Source organism: Lates calcarifer, linkage group LG12, assembly GCF_001640805.2.
Source record: "Lates calcarifer isolate ASB-BC8 linkage group LG12, TLL_Latcal_v3, whole genome shotgun sequence".
Lineage (NCBI taxonomy): Eukaryota > Metazoa > Chordata > Actinopteri > Centropomidae > Lates > Lates calcarifer.
Genome location: NC_066844.1, coordinates 24,058,218 through 24,078,583, shown reverse-complemented (window position 1 = coordinate 24,078,583; position 20,366 = coordinate 24,058,218). Strand labels below are relative to the sequence as shown.

The 20,366-nt window shown below is 40.0% G+C and overlaps 1 protein-coding gene across 3 annotated transcripts; it reads left to right on the top strand.

Moving 5' to 3' along the window:
- The first annotated feature begins 157 nt into the window (after positions 1-157).
- rab44 (RAB44, member RAS oncogene family) lies at positions 158-19,986 on the top strand. 3 transcript variants are annotated; one of them, XM_018685738.2, is made up of 10 exons: positions 158-311; positions 687-12,902; positions 13,963-14,036; positions 14,832-14,917; positions 15,081-15,215; positions 15,949-16,030; positions 17,802-17,916; positions 18,258-18,356; positions 18,461-18,537; positions 18,632-19,986. In XM_018685738.2, the coding sequence occupies exons 2-10, from the start codon at positions 705-707 to the stop codon at positions 18,717-18,719; spliced, it is 12,954 nt and encodes a 4,317-aa protein (XP_018541254.1). In that variant the 5' UTR covers positions 158-311; positions 687-704; the 3' UTR covers positions 18,720-19,986. The 3 variants fall into 3 exon arrangements, with proteins under 3 accessions (XP_018541254.1, XP_018541253.1, XP_050930215.1); XM_018685737.2 differs by having other exon boundaries at positions 15,078-15,215; XM_051074258.1 differs by lacking the exon at positions 18,632-19,986 and having other exon boundaries at positions 15,078-15,215; positions 18,461-18,541.
- Positions 19,987-20,366: the final 380 nt, after the last annotated feature.

Below are 20,366 nucleotides of genomic sequence, written 5' to 3'. Positions count from 1 at the left end.
TCTCTCTGGTGCCTGTGCTTTTTTATGTTTGGATAGTTGTTTAAACTTATTATTATGGAAGAACCTGCCATGTTCGATAATGAAATGAGATAATGAAATTGAGCTTGACTCAATTCAGGAAGTGCAGTATGTTGTTGTTGCTGCTAGCTGATAAAAGCTGCAAATGTAGCCCACACAGGAAGTTGTCAGTCATAGTTGCAGTATAGGAAAACCTCCATGTGTGAAATGTAACTACCGTTTAACTGAGGCTGATGACTTGACATTTCAAAGCAACTCATGTCGTGAGACAACAGAGGTGCCAGATTTGGGTGGTAAGTACATGAGGTGTTTTAACTATTTTGTAGGAGGCCTGTTATCAAATTTAATTTCAACTAATTATTTTGCATTTAAGTTCACGTCATTGTTGCAGTTTATCCCTCTAAAAGGAACTCAGAATTCTTACTTGAGAAACTTCATAGTATGGTGTTAAAAAAGTATGTCACAAAACTTGATGTGCATGTTTTGTGTGTGCTGTAAGTGGATTTTGGGGGGACCAAAACAATGATTTGAAGTAGTAAACTCAAGACAAATTATTATGGTAGAATTTTCTCCAGATTGAGTTGATGTTATCTGTTGGGTAGTATAATTGAACTTGAAATTTGCTGACACATTGCATGATTGCATGACTTAAATGTCTCGTGCTTTAGGAGAGAAGATTAGAAATCATGTCTGCTCAAAGAACAAAGAAAAAAAGACTTGGTTCACGTCGCTGGGTAGCAAACCAAAATGAAATACCCAATGCTGATGAGTTCCCTGTAATGGACAGTACTTCTGTGGCACAACGCCACACACCAGACGGAGATAATGAATCATTAAGTTTATCGTCTAATCCTGACAGTTCACAATCTGAAACCCAACATCCACCCTCACCAGATCTCACTTTGAACAGAAGAAAACTCGGGTCTAGACGAAAAAATAAAGAACGACAGCATGTAAGGGACTCAGCCCTCGAAGCTAGAGAGGAAGTTGAGGACAACAACTGGGACAACGAAGCCCTTGAAACAGCACAAATATCACTGACAGTACAATCTGAGAGGCAGGAGGTATGTCAAGGGAGTGAGGACAATATTTCTGCAACACATGACAACTCTTTGAATTCAGCCACTGCACCTGGTTATTCTAGTGAGGACCAGAACCCTACTACAACAAACTGTCCAGAGGATGTCCTGGAAATTGTAATTCCTAAAAATGGAAATCAACAAGCACACAAAGATGAAAACGAGACTGACTCTAAAGCAATATCTTATTCTTTTAAATTAGTGGAAACCAAGTTTGAAGTGACTGACAACTCTGATGTTCTTCAAAGTGAGGAAGTCAAAGAAAATGCACATCTTGTCAGCAACTCTGACTTAACTAGTTTAAATGTACTCTCATGTTCTGCTGTAGATCAACAGCTGATTGACCAATTAAATACCAGGCAGGTGACAGAAGAATTTACCAGTGTGCATTCTGCATCAGAAAAAGAAAACAGAGAGAGAGATGAGGGCCTGTTAGGGCAAGATGTAAATTTACAGGGCAACTATTTGGTGAGTGAGTCACATGTAGAATCAGAAGTTATAGGTTTTTCTACCACGGCAGAGATAACCACTGACAAAAATAGCAACAGACAAAATATTAAATGTGAGAGCAGTGTTGAGCAAGTAACATTTTCAATACCTACAGAGGAGCTGACTGAGAACCAAACTGAGCAGTTTTCTCTTCCTCTGGACTCCGAATCTCAAACCACTTCTGTCAGTATGGAAAAGCAAATCGACACCGATTTCAACCCAACAGTGAACAGAAGAAAACTGGGTTCTAGACGTAAAAATAAAGGACAACAGCATGTAAAGGATTGTGTTGCTGAAGAGGAAGTTGTTGAAAATGTTATTGGTAATGACGCCTCTGAAACAACTAAAATGCCATTACTAATAGAGACAGCAGTGCAGATAAAATCAGTGGAGACCATGCTGGAAGGAATGGAAAAATCTGACACTCAGCTCAGTGGTCAGGTCAAAGAAACTGCACATCTTGTTGGCATCTCTGAGTTAAATAGTTCAACTTTACATCCAGCTCCCTCAGTTGATCAACAGCTGTCGAGTGTCAGAGAGATGCCAGATGAGGAACCTCTCAGTATGTTTTCTGTAACATATGCAGAAAGCAAAGAAAGAGATAAGGACACAGAGTTGTTAAAGGAGTGGGGAATTTTACAGGCCAACAATTTGGTGAGTGAGTCACATGTGAAATCAGACAGTGTAGAGTCTCTTATGACACCAGAGATATCCACAGAAAAAAACAGCATGGGAGAACACACAGAACCTGAACGCAGTGCTGAGCGAATGACAGTTTCATCACCAAAAGAGGAGTTGTTGCATTCCAGCTCATCTGAAGTCAGAGGAAATCAGCACTCAGAGGATGCTGTAAGTAAAGTCCATGTAGAGGAGGTTAATCCAACAGAAATGCAAGCTGATTATTCCTCTGAGAGCCTGATACACAGTGCCATGTCTGAAATCTATTTTCCAAACCTGACAGATCAAGCTGAAGTCAGTGACACATACCAATCTGACCTGAATGTGACAAGTGTTGATGATTCTGCTACAACGCAGGAAGTTTCAAATCCTGATGATAAACAGGATGAGCATCCGAAAAAAGAAAGCAATGTGGAGGCTTTTGACCAGATTCATGAAAATTATCATGTATATGAAACCAAGAAACCACAGACCAGTGACATGGAAGGAGCAGACACTTCTCTAGGTCAGGTATATGAAGCTGAAGGCCAACTAGAGAATGATATAAAATCCGCTTCTGAACAAACAAGTCACCAGGAGAGGGAAGGACTCCTCTCTGAAATGGAGGAGAGCAAAACCTCTCTACAAAGCCTGCAATCAGAAACAAATGCTCCTTTGGACTCACAACCTCAGGACAATTCTGTTAAAATAGATGAGCAAAATGACACTGACTTCAACCCCATTGGGAATAGAAGAAAACTGGGATCTAGTCGCAGAAATAAAAGACAACAGCAGGTCAAGGGCTCTGTGGCTGAGTCACACCACAAACCTACAGAGGATGTTGTTGGAAAAAGCAGGAATGATGAACCCCTTGAAACAACAAAAATGTCATTAATGATAAAGACAGCAGTCCAGGAAATATCAATGGAAGGAAAGAACCAGTTTGTCCCCTCTCAGACTGAAGAAGTTAGTGATGAAGTAAAAGAAAATGCACTTGTTAGAACCTCTGAGTTAACTAGTATTAGTTTACAAGTAGACCAACAGGTAATAGACCAGTCAAATATCAGGAGGATGGCAGATGAGGAACCTTCCTGTGTGTATTCTGTAACAGATTCAGGAAATAAAGAAAGAGATGAGGACACAGACATGTTAAAGCAGTGGGGGATTTTACAGGCCAACAATTTGGTGAGTGGGTCACATGACAAATCAGACTATATAAGGTCTCCTATGACACTGCAGATATCCACAGAAAAAAGCAGCCCTGGACAACATAAAGAAACCAAACGCAGTGTTGAGCAAGCAACAGTTTCATCACCAAAAGAGAAGTTGTCTACAAATAATGAACAAAATGAGCACTCCAGCTCATCTGAAGTCAGAGGAACTCAACACTCAGAGGATGCTGTAAATGAAGTGCATGTAGAGGAGGTTAATCCAACAGAAATGCAAGAAATTCATCTTATTGCTTATTCCTCTGAGAGCGGGATACACGATACCACAGAAAATTCTGAAATCTTTACAAACTTGACAGACCGAACTGAAGTCAGTGACACATACCAATCTGAGCTGAGTGTGACAAGTGTTGATGATTCTGCTACAACACAGACGGAAGTTTCAAATCCTGATGATGAACAGGATGAGCATCCTACAAAAGAAAGCAATGTGGAGGCTTTCGACCAGATTAATGAATATTACCATGTAAATGAAACCAAGAAACCACAGACTACTGACACAGAAAGAGCAGACGCTTCTCTAGGTCAGGTATATGAGGGTGAGGGCCAACTAGAGAATGATATAAAATCCACTGCTGAACAAACAAGTCACCAGGAGAAGGAAGGACTCCTCTCTGAAATGGAGGAGAGCAAAGCCTCTCTACAAAGTCTGCAATCAGAGACAAATGCTCCTTTGGAGTCACAAGATACTAACACTGTCATCAACCCCATTGGCAACAGAAGAAAACTTGGGTCTAGTCGTAGAAAGAAAGGACGAGAGCATGTCAAGGATTCAATCTCTGAATTACACCACGAACCTACGGAGGAAGATGTAGACGATATTAAGGGTAATGAAGCCTTCAAAACCAGGTCATTAACATCACTTACAACAAGTCAGGAAGAATTAACTCAAGAGAGAGAGCATGACATTATGTCTGTGACATATGACAACTCTTTGTATCCAGCGTCTACGCCTGATTATTCTTCTGAGGTTCAGAATCCTACCACAACAAACTATCTTGGGACTGACCCGGAAAGTTTAATTCCTAAAAGTGAAAATCTTCAAGAAGTCCATGATGAAAGAGAGACTGACTTTAAAGTGGGGGAGTCTGATCAATTGGTGGATGCCACACTGGAAGGAATGGACGAATCTGACACTCTTCAAAGTGAAGAGGACAACAGCACTCTATATTCAGAGGATACTTTAAATGAAGTGCATGAACAGGAGGTTAACCCAACACAAATACAAAAAAGCCATGAAAGTGACTCCTTCTTTGAAAGTGTGATACATACTACTGCAGAAAATGCTGATACCTATTATGGAAACCTGAGAGACCATGAAGAAGTAAGAGACAAACACCAACCTGACTTGATTGTGAAAAGTATTGATGATCCTGTTACCAAGCAGGAAGTTTCAGATCCGGATGATACACAGGATGAGTATCATACAAAAGAAAGCAATGTGGACGCTGAATGCAGTGTTGAGCAAGCAACAGTTTCATCACCAAAGGAGGAGTTGTCTACAAATAATGAACAAAATGAGCACTCCAGCTCATCTGAAGTCAGAGGAACTCAGCACTCAGAGGATGCTGTAAATGAAGTGCACGTAGAGGAGGTTAATCCAACAGAAATGCAAGAAATTCATCTTATTGCTTATTCCTCTGAGAGCGGGATACACAATACCACAGAAAATTCTGAAATCTTTACAAACCTGACAGACCGAGCTGAAGTCAGTGACACATACCAATCTGAGCTGAGTGTGACAAGTGTTGATGATTCTGCTACAACGCAGACGGAAGTTTCAAATCCTGATGGTGAACAGGATGAGCATCCTACAAAAGAAAGCAATGTGGAGGCTTTCGACCAGATTAATGAATATTACCATGTAAATGAAACCAAGAAACCACAGACTACTGACACAGAAAGAGCAGACACTTCTCTAGGTCAGGTATATGAGGGTGAGGGCCAACTAGAGAATGATATAAAATCCACTGCTGAACAAACAAGTCACCAGGAGAAGGAAGGACTCCTCTCTGAAATGGAGGAGAGCAAAGCCTCTCTACAAAGTCTGCAATCAGAGACAAATGCTCCTTTGGAGTCACAAGATACTAACACTGTCATCAACCCCATTGGCAACAGAAGAAAACTTGGGTCTAGTCGTAGAAAGAAAGGACGAGAGCATGTCAAGGATTCAATCTCTGAATTACACCACGAACCTACGGAGGAAGATGTAGACGATATTAAGGGTAATGAAGCCTTCAAAACCAGGTCATTAACATCACTTACAACAAGTCAGGAAGAATTAACTCAAGAGAGAGAGCATGACATTATGTCTGTGACATATGACAACTCTTTGTATCCAGCGTCTACGCCTGATTATTCTTCTGAGGTTCAGAATCCTACTACAACAAACTATCTTGGGACTGACCCGGAAAGTTTAATTCCTAAAAGTGAAAATCTTCAAGAAGTCCATGATGAAAGAGAGACTGACTTTAAAGTGGAGGAGTCTGATCAATTGGTGGATGCCACACTGGAAGGAATGGACGAATCTGACACTCTTCAAAGTGAAGAGGACAACAGCACTCTATATTCAGAGGATACTTTAAATGAAGTGCATGAACAGGAGGTTAACCCAACACAAATACAAAAAAGCCATGAAAGTGACTCCTTCTTTGAAAGTGTGATACATACTACTGCAGAAAATGCTGATACCTATTATGGAAACCTGAGAGACCATGAAGAAGTAAGAGACAAACACCAACCTGACTTGATTGTGAAAAGTATTGATGATCCTGTTACCAAGCAGGAAGTTTCAGATCCGGATGATACACAGGATGAATATCATACAAAAGAAAGCAATGTGGACGCTGAATGCAGTGTTGAGCAAGCAACAGTTTCATCACCAAAGGAGGAGTTGTCTACAAATAATGAACAAAATGAGCACTCCAGCTCATCTGAAGTCAGAGGAACTCAGCACTCAGAGGATGCTGTAAATGAAGTGCACGTAGAGGAGGTTAATCCAACAGAAATGCAAGAAATTCATCTTATTGCTTATTCCTCTGAGAGCGGGATACACAATACCACAGAAAATTCTGAAATCTTTACAAACCTGACAGACCGAGCTGAAGTCAGTGACACATACCAATCTGAGCTGAGTGTGACAAGTGTTGATGATTCTGCTACAACGCAGACGGAAGTTTCAAATCCTGATGGTGAACAGGATGAGCATCCTACAAAAGAAAGCAATGTGGAGGCTTTCGACCAGATTAATGAATATTACCATGTAAATGAAACCAAGAAACCACAGACTACTGACACAGAAAGAGCAGACGCTTCTCTAGGTCAGGTATATGAGGGTGAGGGCCAACTAGAGAATGATATAAAATCCACTGCTGAACAAACAAGTCACCAGGAGAAGGAAGGACTCCTCTCTGAAATGGAGGAGAGCAAAGCCTCTCTACAAAGCCTGCAATCAGAGACAAATGTTCCTTTGGAGTCACAAGATACTATCATCAACCCCATTGGCAACAGAAGAAAACTTGGGTCTAGTCGTAGAAAGAAAGGACAAGAGCATGTCAAGGATTCAATCTCTGAATTACACCACGAACCTACGGAGGAAGATGTAGACGATATTAAGGGTAATGAAGCCTTCAAAACCAGGTCATTAACATCACTTACAACAAGTCAGGAAGAATTATCTCAAGAGAGAGAGCATGACATTATGTCTGTGACATATGACAACTCTTTGTATCCAGCGTCTACGCCTGATTATTCTTCTGAGGTTCAGAACCCTACTACAACAACAAACTATCTTGGGACTGACCCGGAAAGTTTAATTCCTAAAAGTGAAAATCTTCAAGAAGTCCATGATGAAAGAGAGACTGACTTTAAAGTGGAGGAGTCTGATCAATTGGTGGATGCCACACTGGAAGGAATGAACGAATCTGACACTCTTCAAAGTGAAGAGGACAACAGCACTCTATATTCAGAGGATACTGTAAATGAAGTGCATGAACAGGAGGTTAACCCAACACAAATACAAAAAAGCCATGAAAGTGACTCCTTCTTTGAAAGTGTGATACATACTACTGCAGAAAATGCTGATACCTATTATGGAAACCTGAGAGACCATGAAGAAGTAAGAGACAAACACCAACCTGACTTGACTGTGAAAAGTATTGATGATCCTGTTACCAAGCAGGAAGTTTCAGATCCGGATGATACACAGGATGAGTATCATACAAAAGAAAGCAATGTGGACGCTGAATGCAGTGTTGAGCAAGCAACAGTTTCATCACCAAAGGAGGAATTGTCTACAAATAATGAACAAAATGAGCACTCCAGCTCATCTGAAGTCAGAGGAACTCAGCACTCAGAGGATGCTGTAAATGAAGTGCACGTAGAGGAGGTTAATCCAACAGAAATGCAAGAAATTCATCTTATTTCTTATTCCTCTGAGAGCGGGATACACAATACCACAGAAAATTCTGAAATCTTTACAAACCTGACAGACCGAGCTGAAGTCAGTGACACATACCAATCTGAGCTGAGTGTGACAAGTTTTGATGATTCTGCTACAACGCAGGAAGTTTCAAATCCTGATGATGAACAGGATGAGCATCCTACAAAAGAAAGCAATGAGGAGGCTTTCGACCAGATTAATGAATATTACCATGTAAATGAAACCAAGAAACCACAGACTACTGACACAGAAAGAGCAGACACTTCTCTAGGTCAGGTATATGAGGGTGAGGGCCAACTAGAGAATGATATAAAATCCACTGCTGAACAAACAAGTCACCAGGAGAAGGAAGGACTCCTCTCTGAAATGGAGGAGAGCAAAGCCTCTCTACAAAGCCTGCAATCAGAGACAAATGCTCTTTTGGAGTCACAAGATACTGACACTGTCATCAACCCCATTGGCAACAGAAGAAAACTTGGGTCTAGTCGCAGAAAGAAAGGACGAGAACATGTCAAGGACTCAGTTGCTGAATCACACCACAAACCTACAGAAGAAGATGTAGAAGATATCAGGAGTAATGAAGCCCTCAAAACAAGGTCGCTAACATCACTTACAACAAGTCAGGAAGAATTAACTGAAGAGAGAGAGCATGACATTATGTCTGTGACATATGACAACTCTTTGTATCAAGCATCTATGCCTGATTATTCTTCTGAGGTTCAGAACCTTGCTACAACAAGCAATCCAGAGACTGACCTGGAAAGTTTAATTCCTAAAAATGAAAATCTTCAAGAAGTCCATGATGAAAGAGAGACTGACTTTAAAGTGGAGGAGTCTGATCAATTGGTGGATGCCACACTAGAAGGAATGGACGAATCTTACACTCTTCAGAGTGAAGAGGTCAACAGCACTCTATATTCAGTGGATACTGTAAATGAAGTGGATGAACAGGAGGTTAACCCAACACAAATGCAAAAAAGCCATGAAAGTGACTCCTTCTTTGAAAGTGTAATACATGATACTGCAGAAAATTCTGATACCTGTTATGGAAACCTGAGAGACCATGAAGAAGTAAGAGACAAACACCAACCTGACCTGAGTGTGAAAATTACTGATGATTCTGCTACAATGCAGGAAGTTTCAAATCCTGATGATAAACCGGATGAGCATCCTACAAAAGAAAGCAATGTGGAGGCTTTTGACCAGATTCATGAAAATTATCATGTATATGATACCAAGAAACCACAGACTAGTGACAGAGAAAGAGCAGACTCTTTTCTAGGTCAGGTATATGAGGGTGAAGGCCAAATAGAGAATGATATCAAATCCACTGCTGAACAAACAGGTCATCAGGAGAAGGAAGGACTCTCCTCTGAAATGGAGGAGAGCAAAGCCTCTCTACAAAGCCTGCAATCAGACACAAATGCTCCTGGGGACTTACAACCTAAGGACACTTCTGTGAAAACAGATGAGCAAAAAGATACTGACACTGACATCAACCCCATTGGCAACAGAAGAAAACTTGGGTCTAGTCGCAGAAAGAAAGGACGAGAACATGTCAAGGACTCAGTTGCTGAATCACACCACAAACCTACAGAAGAAGATGTAGAAGATATCAGGAGTAATGAAGCCCTCAAAACAAGGTTATTAACATCACTTACAACAAGTCAGGAAGAATTAACTCAAAAGAGAGAGCATGACATTATGTCTGTGACATATGATAACTCTTTGTATCCAATGTCTCCATCTGAGGTTAAGAACCCCGCTACCGCAAACTATCCAGAGACTGACCTGGAAAGTGATGATATTGAGAAACCACAGAGCAGTGACATAGTAAGAGCAGGCATTGCATTAGGTCAGGTATATAAGAATGAGGGCCAAGTAGAGCATGATATAAAACCCCCTGCTGAGCAAACAGGTCATCAGGAGAGGGAAGGACTCCTCTCTGAAATGGAGGAGAGTGCATTTTCCCCACAAACCCTGCAATCAGAAACAACTACTCCTCTGGACTCACAACCTCAAGACAATTCTGTAAAAATAGATGAGCAAAAGGACACCAACCACAACCCTACTGGGAACAGAAGAAAACTGGGGTCTAGTCGTAGAAATAAAGGACAGCAGCATGTCAAGGACTCTGTTGCTGAATCACACCATAAACCTACAGAGGATGTTGTTCAAAATACCATGGATGATAAACCCCTTGAAACAACAAAAATGTCACTGATGAATGAGACAGCTGTCCAGGAAACAGCAATGGAAATTATGCTGGAAGGAAATGACCAATTAGTCCCTTCTCAGACTGAAGATGTTAATGATGAAGTAAAAAAATTAACTAGTGTTAGTGTACATTCAAGTCCTACAGTAGACCAACAAGTAATAGACCAGTCAAATGTCTGGGAGATGCCAGATGAGGAACCTCCCAGTGTGTATTCTGTAACAAATACAGAAAGCAGAGAAAGAGATGAGGACACAGAGTTATTAAGGCAGTGGGGAATTTTACAGGCCAACAACTTGGTGGGTGAACCACATGTGAAATCAGTTGATGTAAAATCTCCTATGACACTGGAGATATCCACAGAAAAAAGTAGCCTCGGACAACACACAGAATACAGTGTTGAGCAAGCAACAGTTTCATCACCAAAAGAGGAGTTGTCCATAAATGAGGAACAAAGTGAGCATGTAAGCTTATATGAAGTCAGGGGAGCTCAGCACTCAGATAATGCTGTACATGAAATGCATGAAGAAGAAGAGCTAAATCCAACAGAAATGGAAAAAATGCATCAAATGGATTACACTTCAGTAAAGGAGAGTAAGTCAGAAATAAAGTCTCCTTTGGACTCACAACCTATGGACAATTCCCAGAGCATCAAAGAGGAAACTCACTCAAGCTTCAAACCTACAGGTAATAGAAGAAAACTGGGGTCAAGCCGAAGAAATAAAGGAAGACAACATGTACCGTTCTCTATTACTGAACCATCCCCTGAACTTAAAGAGGAAGCTGAAGAAGTTGATGAAGTTTCCAAAACAGAAGAAATTCCTGATTTCAAACCGGCTGAAAAAATAAGAAAATTTAGAACAACAAACACAGAAAAGATGCCAGAGGACATAAGTACAATTACTCCAAGGTCAGACAAAGATGACTTTCTCAAATCCACTGAAGAAGTCAATGAGGAGGAAAAGAAACATACAGAGGAGCTTGAGAATTTAACCCCACTAACAGGATATGATACAGATAAAATTGACTTGATACAATCTGCGGAAGCCACTGTTGGTAAAGATGATTCAGACACACAAAATATCTCATATCATGATGACAATACCAACACCAGATTAGTCACTTCTGGTGACCAAGAAGAGGCGTTTCAAGTCCAAAACTCGCTGGGACAAGAAATTTATGTCCAACAGATAAAGTACATGAAAGAAACTGAGGGAGATGTCACGGTAAAAGACTATAGTACAGAAGCAGAGAGGTCAATGGATGCACAAGGGCCTGGACAGGATGAAGTGAAAAAGGAAGGTGAAGATCCTGCAAATAAATACTATGCAGCAATGCCAATGGATGTGTCTGAACAAAGTGGAATTTCTTCAGCAGGGGATGCTTCTAACAGCCAACAAGATATGCAAGAAAACACTCCTGTAGATAACAGTGAAAATTTGCAAGGAAAATTCAAACAGAAGCGAAGAAAGCTGGGCTCCACTCGCAGAACTCAACTCAACAGAAAACAAGAGGGAGAAATGGACAACAAAGATGAAACAAAAGAAAGCAACTTGGACATGGAAGTTTATGTGACAAATGTTGACAGGGTGGAGGTGGTGGAGGAGTTACCATTGATACAAGGCAATACCTCTGACCTGCAAAATACACAGCGCAACATGATATCAGTCACGGATGATTCAGTGGCTCGCCTTCCTGCACTGTCCGCCTCCCACAATGAGGAAGTTGTTAGTCCTGTTACATTTGTTCATGGAGCTGATGCAAGGGATGGTGAGGGAAATGTGGATGTTAGTGTGAAGTCACCACAGCCAGATGATTTTACTAGCACTGAGATGCAAACAACCTCTGTGGCCACTCGAAGACACAGGCGCTCAGTAAATCAGTTGCCACCTCCAAATACAGAGGGTGCTATAAACACTGACTCCGGTATTACAGGATCTTTTGGGGAGACTGTACAAAGTACACAAAATGATGAACAAAGTCCACAAGGCATAAAAGAAATACAGGAACAAGGTTTGAAATCAACAGAAGCACCTAGTGTGGCTGTAGCAGAAGTGGGAAAAGTAAAATCTGTGGTCAGGGGAGGAGCTGGAGAAGAGCATAAGAATGACGAGCAGAGTACAGAAGAGCCAAACAATGTGAATGAAGGAGCTCACAACACAAACGTTGAGATGAAGAATGCAAGTCCAAATTTCAGTGCGACCAACAGGAGAAGAAAGCTAGGCTCCAGCCGCAGGAATCTTGTATTGCGAACCAAAGGAGAGGACTTAAATCAAAAGCAGGAAGTGGATAATGAGGAAACTGCAACAAGTGTTGGAGATATTTCAACTGAAAGTGTCTCAGGAATCGAAGAAAAAGTGCCACAACTTCAGGATGAACACAAAGACAGTGACTCTGAGGAAAAGAAAGAAAAAGTATTAGAAACAGTGGAATACAGCTACGCTGGTGAGTCTCAGTCAGAACCCTTGACTCACCGGACAGTTGAAGAAAATCCCCCCAGCCAACCAGTAGAACCGGAGCATCAGCAGGCTCCACATGACCTCCCGGCAAAACCATCCACTTCACCCAAACGTGATGTCATGTCAGAAACAGCAGCTGGAGGGAGAAGAAGAAAATTGGGATCTAGCCGGAAGTCACATGGACATCAAAACTTTGAGGAACAAACTGCAACAGAGGTCAGAATGAGAGATGTCAGCAGCCTGACAGATGAAAGTGCCATCAGGACAACTGAAGAGCACAGAGAAGGATCTCTGGGCCTGGACAAAATATCAGAGGTAAGCACCAAACCAGAAAGATAAACAAGATTTTGTGTGTTGTTCATTTTCTTAAAACAGATGGACACAGGTCTTTATATAGTTGGTTGTTAGATGTGACAAGTTCTGAAAAGACGTTGAATTTACTGGTCTCACTGTTACTTAGTTAGACATTTTTGTTCAGCAGCTTTCCTCAATTACATATCAGAATTTTCTTCAGTTATCTGTTTGAAGCTCATTTTATTATACAAATCGTTGGCATTTCACAATGGCATTTGATTAGTCAACAAAATCCCACACAGTATAATTGTGCTGTAAATTTAGTGCCCTCTGTAGTCTATAGTGAACTGTTATCTATCATTGGTGGTGTTCTTTGGCACACTCAGTCTATGATGTGCTGTGCATCCTATTTGCATAAAACCTCTTGCACACTGGTCAAGTGTTTGTTGCAAGAAGAACAAAATGACACAGTGAACCAAAATGAGGAACATGTGGTCCATACTACAAGTTTCACACAGTGAAAAGGAGAACATAAACATATATCTGTTTTCTTGATCTCGCTGCTGGTGTGTATTTTTATTTAAAGCATTCAGATGATTAATTTGTACAAGTAGTTGAATTACAACCAGTCAAGAAGGCTTTTGAATCTTAATGACATGAAAATGCTTGCACAAATGTTTTTCTTGCACATGTATTCAACATTTAAAACAGCCTATTTCTTCTTGTCTTGACATTTAAATATAAAGCCCCCCTTTTCCTTTCACATCCATCATATGTCAGGAGGAGTGCAAACACCGCACATTCCTGAAAATCTGATAACATCCTCATAAAACTTCACAAAACAAACACACCACTTCCTGTGTAATAGAGGATTATTCCTGGCTTATCCGTCAAATACAGATTTTAGATCAGCAAATGCTGACTTTCAAGAGTTCAGTGTAAAAGCGTTGGACAATATTCTTGTATCATTTGGCAAACAAAAGAGAAAACAGTATGTTTACTGTATATCAAAATGTCAGTGAAATATGTAATCAGAGTCCGCCTTAACTGTCACCTCATGACTGGGATTTTTTGTCTACAGGTTGATGAAAGAGACGAGAAACCGTTATCCAACATTAGCATCTTAAAGGCAACAGAGCACTCGAGGCCTGTGAGGTAAGTGCAACCCTGAGGTTCAACAAAGATAAAGTCAAACACAGCCTCCACCTAATTAGCTTAGTACACTTAGTACACACTTAGTACAAAGTGTTGACCTGCCCGTTTGTTAGTCAGAGAATAATCTTCATTCATGTCAACATGAACCAACTGCCAGAAATATTACAAATCAATTACAACTTAATTGATTAAATTACATGTCTTTGCATATAAAGGCATGAACAACCAACTATAGACTCAGCCACTTAAGAATTCAGAAACAGTAAAGCATCATTATATCAATAATTCAAGCAATGTTCTTCTGTGACAAACACTGTACCACTCACTTTGCTAGCAATCAAAACAAAGACTTACCATCTATCTTGTAATGTCAGTTCAAAATGAAACTATCCATTGAACTGTCAAAGACATTTTGCCACTCATCCATCTGACTCATCCAGGAAGCACAGCCTCCGGCTCATTCAAGCCTTACGTTTACACTAATCCTCATGCACATAGTACTGTGCAAATATTACAAAAACAAGTTTGTTTTGTCTGAATGCCAGTGGTATTGTTGGTCCATTGTTATCCTGTTATTTCCCAACAGGGTGATTAAGAGTCTACAGTGGATTCACTGCTAGTCCAACTTAAGAAAAAAAAGACAGGTCAAAGTGACATGATGTGACTCAAGTGTAAACACTGTTAATTCTGCTGCTCTGACACGGACTGACAACTAGAAACTGCAGCAGAGTGTCATGTCACTGATTTAATATACTGAATATTGTATCATATAACACTTGGTTGTCCGTTCCACAGTGTGGCACCTAAACCAGTGACTCCAGTTCAAGATCCCTATACTGAAATCCGCCTGGGTCGAGAGAGTCTAAATAAGGTTTCTTTGGGTAAGCAGAATATTAATACTTATACTTTGAAGTCAGAGTCACAGTAGAAGGCGACTGATTGTAGACAGAAGTTTTTGTATGGAGAAACAGAAATATAACATATAACAGTGATAATAAAATAATAATAATATAACAGTGAGTGTTTTTGTTTTCCCTTCAGCAGGTGATTTAACAGGAGCAAACGCCAGATCAAAAGGTTACAATGTGTTGATGGTTGGAGACAGCAGTGTAGGCAAGACCTCCTTCATGAAAAGGGCTCAGAGTGGGAAGTTTTCTTTAGATATACCTGCCTCTGTTGGTAAGATCCTGATCTTATGGTGCGTTCCATTTACATCGGAGGTCGGAACTCAGAACTGGGAGTGACGTCAGCTCCGAATTAACGGCGTTCCAGTTGAGAAGTTGGAAAAATATGGCCGCTCACAAAGCCTTTAAAGTTGCTCTTTCGGAATATAGACAACTTAAAAACTAATATGCACTCCACCTGAAGGACACCTCAGTTGTAGACAATTGATTGTAAGGTAAACTCGTTCTTAAAACGCTGCTCAAATTTAACTGTTTGAGAAAAAAAAAAACGTTAAGCCATGTACGTGAACCGTTTCAAACATATCCCCGACTAGCCATTGTCATTGCTAACCACCAGTTGGTAATAACGCTCTAAGTGGTATTTTGCTCATACAAACAGCATAGCAACATGTCCTCGGATAAACATTGAGCAGTACTATCTGTGTGGCTGACTTTATGTGGAACAAATAAAACATAACTGCTATAAATAGTAAAATTACAAGAGTGTCCCGAACTTTTGATGCGAGTAGCAGCCATCTTGATTTCTTGCGTCGGGGTTAGGGGGTGTTACTCCGACTTTCCGAGTTGGAATTCCGACTTCAGTGGGCGTTCCGGTTCAGGTAAAATTTCCGACTTGTAACTCGGAAATTCCGACTTCCGAGTACAACTGGAACGCGCCATTAATCCAATTACATTTGAATAAATGTAGGTAAATATACAGAATAATGTTACGTACATTTATTTTGTAGGACTTGATTCTTGTAAATGGACTGTGGTAGTGGATGGAAAGCCTGTGGTGCTCCATTTATGGGATACAGCAGGCCAAGAAAGGTAAGTTTCCTGTTTACTTTTACAGTACATTATTGAGAAACTCATACCAATTATTGTTGATATAATTGAACACATTAATTATTGGAGCCTAAGTTTTCCATCTTGAGAACACAGGTCATTGTTTACGTGTCATCTCAAATGACCTTTAAATGTTCTGCCCATATTTGTGGGGAAAAGACACAGGCCTAGCGCATTTTGGCTGTTTGTTGTCCTTGACCCCATTGGCCCTGATGAAGGCCACATGCTGTAAGTTGCATCTGAAAGTTGATCATCATTCCCTGAGTATTTGTGCAGATACACTTTAAAGTCCAGCAGCTTTACATGGGTTGACTCTGGATAGATTCGTCCTGATGTCTGCTGTGGGTAGGCACAGGATCTGGTCATGGTGGAAGTTGTTGGGTGTCTCTTTGTCAATATAATAATATAAAGAGTACAGTCTAATCTTGCTCTACATGAAAAGTGCCTTGAGTTAACTTCTGTTGTGACTTGGCGCTGTATAGATAAAACTGACTTGACTCAATTCTTTTGGATGGAAGCTCATAGGCTAGAAGTTATTTACCAGATCTGGGATGGAGGCATCACCATCAAAGTACAGGGTGTTATTTTGTGGTTTGTGGTGACCTAATTGCTCTGCCGCATGCACAGAGTGTCCTCTTATTCCAGGAAGTGAGGAGGACTTTCTGCGTATAGATGCACTTCTTTGGTGACTCTGAACAGAGAACCTGTCCTGAGCCACAAGGACAGGTTGTCCTCAGGGCTTTTTTGTCACCCAATCTGTAGGCAACATCCTGGGCTCTCAGCAGTGTGTACACTTCTGCACTCAGCCAAGACTGTGGTAATGCTTACATAAGTAACATTCTGTATGCACTTGTGACTGCAGCCAGCGACAGATTTTGTAGCAGCTTCTTGAACCTGTGCCAAACAGTGTGCTCAAGACACCCTTAAGGTGTGGAGAAGTCACTTTCAGGCCAGGTTGTAACCGGTTTCCGAACTGGTTTGGCACATGTCAGCAATGTTTTGTACACTGGAATGAACACAAAGGATTTGGTTTGGGGGTGCGGTACATGTGGAGTGAACATGGTGAACATATTTGATTGGTTATATCAGATTAGATTAGCATGATCAAAATACATGGTAACAAGGCTGTTGGGATGTTCAACTTTGAGTTCACTTATGGCCCTATAGAGTTAATGTCAGCACCAGGATGTACACATCATATCATCACTTGTCATTTGAACTCATGTTAACCCAGTGTAACATGACAGGCTCCAAAGATCCCATTCGCTTTTTCCAGAATCAGATCTGGATTCTGATTTAGTCCCAATACGCAGGTAAAATGACATCACCTAAGAAAGACAAGTTTGACTCGAACTTTGTGGACTTAAAATATAATAATGTGTGTGTGTGTGTGTGTGTGTCACAGTAAAATTCACTTGACCTCATTATAGAGACAAGTGTGTAATCACTGTGTTTACATCATTGCTCCTTCCTAGAAAGACATCCAGAATACATCTCTTGAAAAAAACCTTTGTAGTCTCTGCTCAACTAACCAGTATCATTACATCACTATTATTTCTACCTTTGGGCTGTTTAGTCATGGCACTGTGTTTCTCACTGCACTACAGCACAAATCTGTGATGATTACTGATGAATGTGAGGAAAGTAATTAAAATGTGTTAGTTTAGTAAAGTTAGCGGCTTCCTGATTTAAAAAGGATGTCAAATCTCTGTGTAGATTGTCTCTGATTGCTTTCTCTTGACTCCCTTTAAAGGTTTCGCAGCATCACAAGACAGGTGTTTCATAAAGCCCAGGCATTCCTGTTGATGTATGACATCACTTCCCCTCAGAGCTTCTCTGCAATCAGCTACTGGGCAAATTGTATTCAGGTATGGTGCATTTAAAGTTACAAGTTTTGTTTATATAACATTTTCTACTGATGTTGAAATTACAGGTTTTTAGAGACCACTACAGACTACACTACAAAGCCAATGACGGGCTGCTGGGACTGGGTTCTGTTAGATTTAGTTATGACACTTGCTTTGAATTAAATGCCAAGTCAGTGTCCAGAAAAAAAAAGAAATTTGTTTGCTGTAAACATGGTAGGATTAAAGTACATGGAACCTAAATGTCAGAAACATTTGAACCTGTCCATGAAGACAGATTAGTCTCTGCAAAGATGTCTGCATGGCAAGTAAAAACAATAATCAAACCAATCGATGTTTTGCAGGAAGGGGCTGCAGAAAATGTGACAGTTTTACTTCTTGGAAATAAGAGTGATCACGCAGAGCGGAAGGTTAAAACTCAGGAAGGAGAAAGTCTCGCTAAGGCATGGATCTGTGGCATTACACCTTCTCATATTTTCAGTTCCTCTGATGACGAGGAATTTAATTAAATAGTTTTAATTATCAATCTTGCACATTGCTTCCACAGGAGTACAACTTTGAATTTATGGAGTGCAGCGCTGCCACAGGTGAAAATGTGATTCATTCTTTGGAAACCGTCGCCAGGTAATAAAAGTCACATCCCTCACTGATATTGTCTTTTTAATAGTCCATGTTGTAATGTCAGCTGATTGTGTTGTTGTTGTTGTGTTGTTGCCAGGATGTTGAGCCAAAAACTTGACACAAGAGAGGAAGCGGTGGTGTTACACAAAGAGCCCCCACAGAGAAAAAGATCAGGATGTTGCTGAGCAGATGTGTTTGTCTAAGAAATCTGAAAAGTGGTGAAATCCTGCACACAGTGGACATTTCTACATGACAACTAAATCTGATACTCAAACCATCTTCTTAATCCAACGTGGTGTTAGCTACACAAATGTATATAAGATAAATTTCCTTTTTACATTTACCTTTAGCTGCTTTACTGTTTCTACCAGCCTTAACAAATATATTATTAATTTAGAGGACATAGGACCCAACATTTAAGACATAGGGCACTTTGTTTATCATTGTAGGCATACAATGAAATTGTGTTTGTACAATATAAGAGTAAGAAATTCCTGCACTTGCATAATGTATACTGTCAGAGTCACAGAGGGAACTCTGAACTTACTGTATGCCTTCATACTACACAGCTGATGCAGGCTTTCTCTAGTACCAAGTCAATTAACAGTGGCAAAATAATCATGGACAGTTACTACATTACGATAATTGATTCTTTCCTCTTGCAAAATGCTACTTTATATTGTTTTACATTGTACATTTTACCATTTTTGTTTTTTCCTTCTATGAAATACTTGCACACTTCTACTCTACTTGTGCAATTTCAAAAGATTCACATTAAGTCAATATTTATAGAGGAATTTTTAAAGATTTATTAATTAATCTCAGAGAAACTAAACATTTAGTACTTCAGCACTTTCTCAGGTCTTTCATTTTCACAAAGAGAATTTTCTAAATTGTACAGCTATTGAATGTTTGCTCTACACTCTTTATACTTTATGGAAATTGTCAGTTTTACTTTCATTAAATACATATATTCTAAATGTCTTTAATATAAAACAAATGTGTTTAAATGTTACTGTCAATATTTTCAAGGGTATATTATGATTTAGAGTGTGTGTACATGTATAAAGAAACTTGTTGTCATACATTGCAGTGTTAAACAACTTGTGCAATATGCCTATGAACAACATTTTTGTCGCTGTTTAGTACACAGTGTTATGCAAAAATTATATTAAGTTTATTGTGATTTTATGTGTTTACCATCTGTTCTAAATGAATGTTGTTGGCACTTGTCCTTGTAGTTGTCACACAGCTGTCAGATAATAATAAATAAATTTCATGCTTTTATAATTAAAGATAGTGGTGGCAAGAAGATAAACAAGGTTTCAATATAAATGTCATATTATTCTCTTGTAATGTTTCTGTTTATTTCCCTGAAACCTGTGTCACTGAATACCTTTCATCAGATTGTTCTAATGTCATTTTCTCATGCTTAATAAACCTCAACAACGACTTGTGTGCTCACGTAGTTAATTTGTGTCCTCACGGAAGTTGTGTGTTTCCAGGCTGACAAAGACAACAGTGTTCCCACTGGAACAACAAGTCCCTCAATGGTATGAAGAGCATGACAACAATGGCGCCACTGGAATAACCTCAAAACATCCCCAAAGGAGCTTTTGTGGGCAAGAGAAACGCTGAGACAGCGTCTTCCAACCTCATCAGAGGACAGAGATGATTACACCAAATCTGATATTAGTGATTGGCACTGACTTCACTGGTTACCAAGAGAATTATTTCTGTCTCCCTCTGTTATTCAGATAATTCTGTTTTAGGCTGGAACATGTTAATTCTGTTGAAATATTAAACATCAGAAAACCTGGTAATGCCTTAAT

What these genes read in the sequence shown, in the direction of transcription:
- rab44 (XM_018685737.2), top strand. Translation starts at nt 705, where the DNA reads ATGTCTGCTCAAAGAACAAAGAAAAAAAGACTTGGTTCACGTCGCTGG. An exon ending in AGATATACCTGCCTCTGTTG is followed by an intron (nt 15,216 to 15,948) that starts GTAAGATCCTGA and finishes TTTATTTTGTAG; the next exon opens with GACTTGATTCTTGTAAATGG. An exon ending in ACTGGGCAAATTGTATTCAG is followed by an intron (nt 17,917 to 18,257) that starts GTATGGTGCATT and finishes GATGTTTTGCAG; the next exon opens with GAAGGGGCTGCAGAAAATGT.